The sequence below is a fragment of the Neltuma alba genome, unplaced genomic scaffold (assembly GCF_004799145.2).
Source record: "Neltuma alba isolate B1F8T4 unplaced genomic scaffold, ASM479914v2 tig00011740_pilon, whole genome shotgun sequence".
NCBI lineage: Eukaryota > Viridiplantae > Streptophyta > Magnoliopsida > Fabales > Fabaceae > Neltuma > Neltuma alba.
Window position 1 is genome coordinate 576,322 of NW_021636368.1, and position 10,781 is coordinate 587,102.

The 10,781-nt window shown below is 37.7% G+C and overlaps 1 protein-coding gene across 1 annotated transcript; it reads left to right on the top strand.

The window, feature by feature from the left end:
- The first annotated feature begins 5,808 nt into the window (after window positions 1-5,808).
- Window positions 5,809-8,518, top strand: LOC114717492 (uncharacterized). Its single transcript, XM_028902631.1, has 5 exons — window positions 5,809-6,072; window positions 7,057-7,242; window positions 7,352-7,412; window positions 7,896-7,979; window positions 8,418-8,518. The coding sequence occupies exons 1-5, from the start codon at window positions 5,986-5,988 to the stop codon at window positions 8,516-8,518; spliced, it is 519 nt and encodes a 172-aa protein (XP_028758464.1). The 5' UTR covers window positions 5,809-5,985.
- The last annotated feature ends 2,263 nt before the right edge of the window (window positions 8,519-10,781 follow it).

Sequence of the window (10,781 nt, forward strand, 5' to 3'; positions counted from 1 at the left end):
ATAATGATAGCCACAATAATTCATGCAAGTGCAATGATGCAATCCCATCAACCAAATCCCTCACTTTGGGGGATTTTCAGGAGCCGAACTCGGCCTATCCCTCACTATGGGGGACGTAAGGAGCCATAAACGGCCTATCCCTCACTCTGGGGGACGTAGAGAGCCAAAAAGGCCTATCCCTCACTATGGGGGACGTAGGGAGCCAAAAGGCCTATCCCTCACTATGGGGGACGTACTAAGCCAACCATCATGCATTAATGGAGGCCTTACCACGTGATAGTAATAGACAAAACTCTCATTAATTCCCAATTAATGCATCATGCTCAAATCATAATCAAAGAGTAATAATCATTTCACAATTAACCTCATTCAGTGGCATATCCTTCACAATTTCAAGATTTCATTCATCATCAATTAAAAACCCCACAAGACGGTTTTCCCCTTTTTATACACAACATACAGTTTGAACATAATTACTACTTAGAACATAAAACATAAATCTACTCACAATACCATAGAAGCAAGTACTAAGGATTAGAAAGTGGTTACCTCTCGCCTGAGCAAGGAACAACAAACCAACGATGTGGCCCCGTGCACCACCAAGACTCAACCGGTCTACACAAGCACACAAACACACAACCATCATATATTAGCTTTCAAACTAATAATGTGGCCAAAACAACACTTGGGGACACAAAATTCTTATCTCCCATCAAAACTCTACCCAACTCAAAGGGTATATCCATCAAAACAACACTCCAAAGTCCTCAAAGTCTATTAAAACATCAAGTCTCCTTCCAAGCATCAATTAGAGTTCAAACCTCAAGGACCCACTATAGGAATTCAACCTCCAACATCCCATTTGAGCAATTAAGGTTCCAACAACAAATCTAAACCGATTAAACATCCAATTTAACCCTCCTTAACATAACCCAAAGCACAAAACTCAGAATCAACCTCTACATTATCATCCTCAATCACAAACCTCCCATTTCCATAAACCCTAGCTCTAAAAAAGATTCTTTAAATCCAAGGAAACTACACCGATTAAATACTTAAACTAACCCAAAGCAATCAATTAAACTCAAAACAATCGGTCAAACTACACCGATTAAATACTTAAACTAACCCAAAGCAATCAAGAAGATAGAACTCAAAACAATCGGAAAGAAACCTCAGTTCCAACACAACCTAGAAAATCCTAGGGTTTCACCATAAATCCTTATAAATTCCAATCAAGAAGATAGATTAGAGGTTAAAATTACTTACTTGAGGTAATGGATCCTTAGAAATGCCCCCTCCAAGCCAAAATACCGAAACCCTAGCAGAGCCTCTCTCTCTACCTCAGGTTTTTATTTTTCGCACGCTGAACTACTCCCGCGAATATATAGATTCACGACCTTTCGCCGCGGCGAACTAATCCCGAGAGGGATTACTCGCCTGAAAACTTGACTTCACCGCGGCGAACCCCAATCTTCGCCGCGGCGAAAGCTTCCCGAGAGGAAACTCTCGCTCGCCCAAAAAACATTCGCCGCGGCATACCCCTACCTTCGCCGCGGCGAAACCTTCCCGAAAGGGAAGCCTCGTTCACCAGAGTAACTTCGCCGCGGCGTCCCCATGACTTCGCCGCGGCCAAACCTTCCCGAGAAGACACTCCCCTCTGAAACTCCTGGTGCGCCGCGGCGAAGTTTACTTCGCCGTGGCGAACATACCCTGAGAGGGGTACGTTCACCTATTCCTCCAACAAACCTCAAATCCAACCCAAACACCAAGATCAAGATTAAATCACTAATCTATCCTCAAAATCAACCCAAAAGAGGCTATTAAAACCCGATAAAACTCAGGATGTTACATTTTACATGAGTTACATTTAGTTTTACATTTTGAAAAGTACATTATTAATGTCTATATCTTTGTCTTCTTGGGTTTGGATGCCAATATAAAAATATATATATATATAAAGAGAATATAAAAGAAGAAAAAGAAGTGGAAAAAGGCAATAAAGAGAAGAAAATATGTAGAAAAAGCCAAAGAAAGAAAGTCATAGAAAAAGAAAATAAGTTGCAACAAAAGAATGAAATTTGAAATAAGGCATTTCATGGTAGTTTGAAGAGTAAGGATTTTTGTTCCAAAAGTTCAAATATGCAAATTGGTGTCTTTCCATGATTATATTTTAGCTCACTTTGAGTTGATACTTCGCTACTCATGCATTTCACTTGTTAGCTCATTCATTCCATCTTAGCCTTTTCCAACATCACAACCTTAAGAAAGACCTCTTGATGCATTGAACACATTGTTAATGGAGATGTTGAGAATTTTAACAAGCCTATGGTAAGATAAAAACTAGTAGAGAGGAGAGAAAATCTAACCCTTGGAGTAGAGAGAAACACTTTAATCTGAGAGTCTCTCATTTCACTTGTAATGAGAAGCATTTTTTCTTGTTCTTCATTGAAAGTTTTGTGGGTTGGCTTGCTCAAGGGATAATACAACTAGTGCTTGGAAGGAGGGAATGAATTTTCCTTTGCCCGAATTTTATATTTGATATCCTCAGGTCCAGAGTGTTTTGCAATTAATGAAAAAAATTAAAAAAAAAAATTCAGGGAGTTGGTATGCAAAAGTGGCAAGACTCTTTGTGAAAAGCGCCATAGCGGATTTGAATAACTTGGTTGAAGGGTATTTCAGACATTTTGTCAAGATTTCATATTTATAATGTGGGACCGGGTCCTTCGTGGTGATTTTACTTATTCAAATGATCTTTATATAATTTTAGTAATTAGGGCGTTTTTATTTGTTATTTCCCTAAAATATAATCTGAATGACTTATTCCTGGCTGCCGGTGATGGTTGAATTTGTCATCCTTTTAATGCCTCGCAAGTTCGCATTCTCTTGTTCGCCGTTTCGCCCTAGCAGGCACGCCCTCTCCCTGTCTCCTATGGTACTCGGCCACTCTCAGCCGCTCGACAGATCGGCCACTCAGTCACCAGCACCTCGTTGTCACTCTTCACATCTCTCTTAGTTTGTGGATGAACAACGCGGATTTCCCCTCTCAACTCTTAGCGTCTCGTCTCTTTCGTCTCAGCTTGTTCTTCATTCTCCTTCTTCAGCTTGTTGGTTTCGATCATCCTTTTCGGTCCATCCTTGTTCTTCAGCTCCTTACCAGCTTAGATTTAGTTTAGTTGAGCTCCTTCCTTAGCGAGCAAATATGCAAATGCAATATCCGGTCTGTTTATTTCCTTTGATTCCTTCAGTGAAAACGTTGGAAATATTGATTGGATATTCTCTGGAACTTATTTTTTTTTGTCTCTGTTTGTACTGGCCTTGCTAAACTCCGTTAGTTTGCGGTGATGGGGAGCATTTAATAGCATTGGGTTTGAAGGTTGTCAATCTCTGTTAGCGAGAAGGAATGGCAGAAACAAAACGGGGATCAGTTTATTAATTAAACATGGTGAAAGAATGATCTTTGTGTATCTTTTGTTTCTCTTTCCATTTCTGAAGATATTGATTAGTTTTATATGGAAAATGTTAGACTCGGGCCTCTCACCATGACATGTTCGGTGGTAAGCAATGATAATCTTTCTGCTCTAGCAAAAAGCGCCTTATCAAGTGAAACCTCTACAGCTACTTTGGCTGTGCCTCCAATACATCCAGATGAACACTCTCTACATTCTGTAATGAGGCAATCTAAAGTAGAAAATGCATCGAAAGAGAAGAATATGCATGAAAATGCCTCAGGCAATTCTCAGATCATGACAAGTGTAGAAGTAAGGCTTAGAAAGAAAAGAAAGAGGAAAAGGCAAAAGAAAGGACATGGTGCTATTCAAAGCAATGGTAATCGTTTTGCTGTACCAAAAGATGCCTTTTCGACTGAAACCTTCACTGCTGCCTCAGTTATGCCACCAATACATCCAGATAAACAGTCTATAGATTCTGTAATGAGGCAATCTCAGGTTGAAAATGCATCAAAAGAAAAGAATGTGCATGAAAATGCCTCAGACAAATCTCAGATCATGACAAGTGTAGAAGTAAGCTTTAGAAATAAAAGAAAGATGAAAAGGCAAAAGAAAGGACATGATGCTATTGAAAGCAATGATGATCTTTCTCCTGCACCAAAAGATGCATTTTATACGGAAACCTTTACTGCTGCTTTGGCTGTGCCACCAACACATCCAGATGAACACCCTTTGGATTTAGTGATGAGGCAAGGTCAGGTTGACAATGGATCAAAAGAAAAGAATGTGCCTGAAAATTCCTCAGAGAAATATCAGGGTGTGACAAGTGCAGAAGTAAGCTTTAGAAAGAAAAGAAAGAGGAAAAGGAAAAAGAAAGTACATGATGCTATTGAAAGCAATGGTAATCTTTCTGCTCTACCAAAATATGCCTTTTCGACTGAAACCTCTACTGCTGCTTTGGCTGTGCCTCCAAGACATCCTGATGAACACTTTCTAAATTCTGTAATGAGGCAATCTCAGGTTGACAATGCACCAAAAGAGAAGAATGCATAGAAAGAAAAGAAAGAAAAGATGGAAGAAGATATGGAAGAAGATGCAAAAGAAAGAAGATGATGCCATTGAAAGCAACGGTAATATTTCTGCTGTAGCAAGCAACAATAATCTTTCTGCTGTACCAAAAGACGCCTTTTCGATCGAAACCTTCAGTGCTGCTTTGGTTGTGCCTCCAACACATCCAAATGAACACTCTGGATTCAGTAATGAGGCAAGGTCAGGTTGACAATGCGTCAAAAGTGAGGAATGTGTCTGAAAACTCCTCAGAGAAATCTCAGATTGTGACAAGTGCAGAAGTGAGCTTAAGAAAGAAAAGAAGGAGAAAGATGCAAAAGAAAGGACTTGATGCTACTAAAAGCAATGATAATCTCTCTGCTGTACAAGTAGATGTCTTTCTAACTGAAACCTCTACAGGTGCTTTGGCTGTGCCTCCGACACATCCTGATGAACACTGTCCAGATTCTGTATTGTGGCAAGCTCAGGTTGAAAATGCATCAAAAGTGAAGCGTGTGAAGAATAGAGGCAAGAGGAGGCGAAAGAAAGGATGTGATGCTAGGGTAAACAACAATAATCTTTCTGCTGTTCGAAAAGACTTGACAACTGCTATGGTTATGCCTCCAACACATCCGTTTCAACACTTTGTGGATCCATTAATGAGGCAATTTCTGGCTGAAAATGAAGGAAAGAAGAATTATATGCTTCAACATGTTACAGATAAAAATGTTCATCTTTTTGGTGTTCTGAAAGATCACGCATCACTGGAAACTTGTACACCTATTTTGGATCTGCTTCCTCTACATTCTGGTCAATACTCCATAACCTCAGTCAGTGAGCCTGATCATTCTAAAGTATCACATTTTTCTCTTGGTAGAGCCATATCAAGCTGCTCAAAAAAGAAGCTTCTTGTACTTGATCTTAATGGGCTGCTCGCTGACTTTGTCTATGGTGCTCGTGAGGGATATGAACCTTACAGAATGATTCACAACAAAGCAGGTCATGATCATCAAATATGTAGTCTCCTCGCATCTTTGGCCTTCATATCGATCTGCATCTTCATTTGATTGACTGCTTTGTTGTTTGCTTTCTGCAGTTTTCAAGAGGCCTTTTTGTGATGATTTTCTGCAGTTCTGTTTTGATAAATTTCATGTTGGTATTTGGTCATCAAGAACACGGTATTTATCAATCTATGAATGACGCAATCTTATTACTTTTAATTTTAATTTTAATTGTTTATTCTATGTAATTTTAAGAGGCGACAATACATGTGAGTGAGTGGTGTTTATTGGTTGGAAGCGGATTAGTTTTTAGACAACTGAAGTGTTTAGTGGTTTCAACGTCCCTGACTTGCCATTCCACTGACGGACTTTATATAAAAGTGAGCATTGTACTTGCAGGTTGTTGATTTTTATTTTGGTGAAGAGGTTGTCGTTGATTTCAGTGCTTTCATATCTTTTCTATCTCTTCTCTCTTCTCTGGTAAATGCATGCATATTATGTGTTGCAGGAAAAACCTTGATGATGCAATCAATCTTCTTCTGGGGGTTTCAGCATCCAAACTGCTTTTTGCCTGGGTAAAATATTCTTTAGTTTCCAGCAGATGATTTATGGTCACATTAATCACTTAATCAAATTGTAGAGAAGTTTACTCAATATATTCCTTGGATGCATCTTAATCTCATGTATTCGTGGTTTTACTGTTTCTACTTTAATGGTCCTTTGTTGATCCAGCGGGTTGTTTAGTGTTTACTTCCTTACTAAGATTCCTTTTTTGTCTCTGATGCTGTCAATGATGGTAAATCTTCCTCATGAACGTATTTACTTTCTCCTGATCCTCGTTTCCTTTGTGTCTTTTTGGTGTATCTCTTCTGTCAAATATTGTCAACCGAACTTGTTAGTGTGCATTTTTACTTTTGCGGTTCGAAGATCGATTTTTCCTTTTAGTTTTATGGGGGGAAAAATACTTTGCTGTTAAATGACAGTCGAATTGCTCACCTATAATCAAGAGCGTATTAGAAGAATATAAAACATCATTTCTTGGTTCAGACCCTGACCTGAAGGAAAAGGCAGAACAAGACTCTTGATTTGCAGTCGGCTCTATTGTGCATTTTTTTTTTTTATTTGTTTGTTTGCATTTGTATTAATGTCTGGTGCTCTTTTGATTGATTTTTACCATTTAATTTTTCCTAGATCTTTACTACTACAACGTATTATACTTGTGCAGCCAAGATGATTTGTTTTTATATTATTTTGCGGACCAGTTTCCATTTAGTTTACTGTTCCTTCTATTACTACAAAGTAGAAGCAAGCTGGTAATTCTGGTTGATAACTCTATATTCCCTCAAGCTGTATCAATTTTATTTCTGGGCTACCTAGGTATTTGTTGAATATTTTAAAAATTTACTGTTGTATGGTCAAATAAATCTTGTTAAAGATGTAGCTTCCTTTGTCTACTTCGCGGATGAGATGGAGCTGGTTAAATATGATTATTGTTGGGAATTATTCAGTTTTAGATAGAGTTTTAGCCTGCTGAGTTTTGCTATGATTGGTTTTTGTAGGATCAAAGTCATTGTACTTGCACAAAATTCAAGACCATCGAGGACGAACACAAGCCCCTTATGTTGAAGGAACTTGGGAAGTTGTGGGAAAAGGCTAGACCTAGTCTTCGGTGGAAGAAGGGAGAGTTCAACGAGACAAACACTTTGTTGGTGGATGACTCCCCTTACAAAGCGATACGGAATCCAGTAAGCTGCTCTATGATTTCCTTCCGTAAAATAATACTTAATCTTTTTGAATATCATATCGCTCTTTCTGCTGATGTGTTTCTCTCCACTTATACCAATTATATCCAAGATGCACACAGCAATATTTCCTTATTCTTACCGGTACAGCGACACCGATGACATATCATTAGGTGAGACTGACCTCTTTAATCCTCTCCTCCTTCAAATTATCTTACTCCCACGGATTGCTGTTGCAGTATGCACACTCTTTTCTGAATAATAAATGCTTTAAACATCATTGATATGCTGCTAAGATTGATTGTGTTGTCCTAATGATTGTCATCTTGGGATCATATTGTATATTTCCCTGCCAACCATTGCGATCTAGAATTCCTGATAACTTGGATGATCTTTTCTGTTAACTGCTTTTTAAGGATACGTTGAACTGACATTTGAATCTCTTCCCAAGTCTTCTCTTTTGTGCTATTTTCAAGTTTCCTTCAGTTTGAAGGAACTTGGAACGGCAAGTTTTCCTTGGACACGTGGAAGAAAAATATTTACTTAACCACTCTTCTTTTCTGCTCTTCCTTCCGTTGGGATTCCTTCCATTCTCGTTTCCTCTGGATTTTCAAACTTCAAACATATTCACACCTATTCCATTTCTGTTAGTGTAGGACCTGGAGGTGATCTTCGCGTTTATCTGGAAGGATTGGCTATGGCCGAGAATGTTCAGGAATATGTGGCTTCTCACCCATTTGGTCAACCACCAATAACCGAATCAAGCCCATATTGGAATTTTTATTGTTTAGTTAGAAATCAAGCTTAGTGGTGAAACAAAGAATCAGAAAAAAGGGGTCCTCGCCGGGTGAGACCAGTAAATTACTCACTCTCCTGCCATAACGATGAATTGGTGGGCTTTCAGATAATTAATGGGACCCTGAGAATATTAGGATGCTGATGTTAATGGCAACAAAATAACCAACTCTTGATTCTGACACTTCGACTGACAGATGGGTTAATCCCAGAAAGCTCTCCACCATGCGGACCCGTGGGCCTCTTGACACTGCGATCCTGCCCACCACACCTCCTACGAGCTTTCTTGTGTTTTTCCTGCATATGGAGATGGTGAGGGAGAAAACGGTGTGGTTACGAATCATTAGTATGGGAAGGATCGTTTTTATTTTTATTTTTGCCAGATTATGGGAAGGATCCAAACACCTTATTTTTCACGAAAGATGCAGAAGAGCTAAGGAAGAATTGCAATGAAGGATGCCGAGGAGTTAAGGGACAATCGTAATGAAGTATCGAAGGAAGGTATTAAAAATCTTTGATAACAGAGTAGTTTGTAATGACAAGTTTTATGTTGGTTAGTAAACGATAACTGTTCACTTGTATTTGAAATGTATTTGTAATTTTTTTTTTTCTTGGGACTTCATTGTAGTGTTTTCAAGAGTTAAAGCACTTAATACTAACAACTTATTTGCCTAACAGGACAACACGTGTTAAAGGCATGCTTGCACATAAAAAATGCGCATCCTAACTACTATTTAGGGATGTTATAGAATAATGTGCTGCGAATAAGTTGAGAACAGCGAAAAGGTACAAGAGCTCACCTCAAGTAAATTTTAGCTTTAGCAGCCAAGCTTTCAACGGAGTCACTTGAGTGAAAGGATTAGGGTATTACCACGAGAAGGTATAGGTTACTTCGCTACGGGGCCTATTTTACCATTGAGAATCTTTGTTTCCCACCTCCCAAAGGGTACCCTATTTCTTAGGTCTCTGACCGTTGCTGCTTCTGCTATGGTAGAGGATGGCGGAAAAGAGACCAAGGCCTTCACTTGTCCCATCCTCCTGATTAGAAAATGTCACACATCCTTTATTATCTTATTATATAATAATTGGAACCATTTAGAATCATTATACAAGCGTTAAGTGTGAGAAAATTTTAATTTCACAATTTTCATTTTCGGATTTCCGTATACTATTCACAGCAATTTGGCTAATTTTGAAAATTTATAACTAATTGTAGAAAAATCGAAATGGGATGGTTCTAAATTCTATGAAAAGCTCTTGACATGCTCTTTAAAGAAAAAATACTTATTAGTATCCAGATCTCATGCATCAATCGCAAATTTCACTCAAAGTAGTATTGTTCATTTGGTTATTTTTCAATTTTTTACAATTTATGCCTAACTTTGGAAGGGCATAACTTTCTGTACAAAACTTCAAATTTAATGAATTACCACTTGTTTTAAAGCTAAATATGAGATCTATAAGCATGTTAAATTTTAGATCCGGATTCATCCAATTGCTCAAAATCACGTCAGTCAAACTTTGCTCCTAAAAAGTCAACTTTTATCCCTTTTCTCATACCATTCTTGCCTTTTCTTTTTCTTTCCTTTCATCTAGTTTTTCTCAACCATATGGCATGTGCTCACACATAATCTTTGGCTTATTACTCATATGTACTTATCCTTAAACATTGGCATAATAATTCAATATGGTTTACAACCATACATGACAACATATAATTACAAAACATCGTTTCAACAACATAAACTTCCTCATCCCCCAAGTGAACTCTTTTCCTTTCTCCTTGCCCTTAATGACACCACCTGGGATTTCTTTTACTGTTTACGCACTGAGGAGAGTGAGATTTCATTAAAATCTTAGTAGCAATGAATTACAATCATCATGTAAATCAAGCAAGTATAATGTGACATTTATAAAACATCAAAGCATCCTCAAGTCACATAAAATCATATTTTGCATCATACCAACACTTACACATTAACATGTTTCTATGAATTTGCCGATAGCACAATCAAATGTCATAAAGTCAACCATTATCACCACATAATTTCTTGATTCAAGCAATCAACATAGTCACATTAAACAAGTAAGATAAACAATCAAATTATAATTCAGTGCTACCTCTTAATCCTTGATGCAATTCGGCCTCATTATGGGAATTATGCTCTCCTTGAATTTCCTCCACAAAACCTATCAATTCAAATGTAATTCCAAGCCACATTAACAATCATTCAACTTAAATACAACACTTAACCTTAAACTTTCTTAATTCCCCCCTTTTCTTTGATTTTTAACATAATTATTCCCTCTTGATTTCCATCAATCTCTTGGTCCATTCCTACACAATTTTTCATGTATCCAAATATCTAATCAGATTTATAAAAATCACACTCCTTTCTTTTCAGTTAAGCTTGGCTGAATATGGGATATTATGTTCCAAAAATTCTATTTTTGATTCCAATGATTTTAAACACTTCCTTAGTATTTTCCTACACAAAAATACCTTTTGAATCCATTAGAATCATCAAAACGCATCAAAATAAGCTCCTACGCTAAGAACAAGTCATGGCCAAATTACCCCCTTAGGAAACCTATCTTGATTTTCTTCAAAAAAATCAACCCAAACATCAATTAAACATGAAGATTCCAACTCAATTTTAAGGCTTATATCCTTCCCTAAGACATATACATATTAACTGAAAATGGACAGCACCTTAGCCTTAGGTTACAACTTGAAATTCCAACCA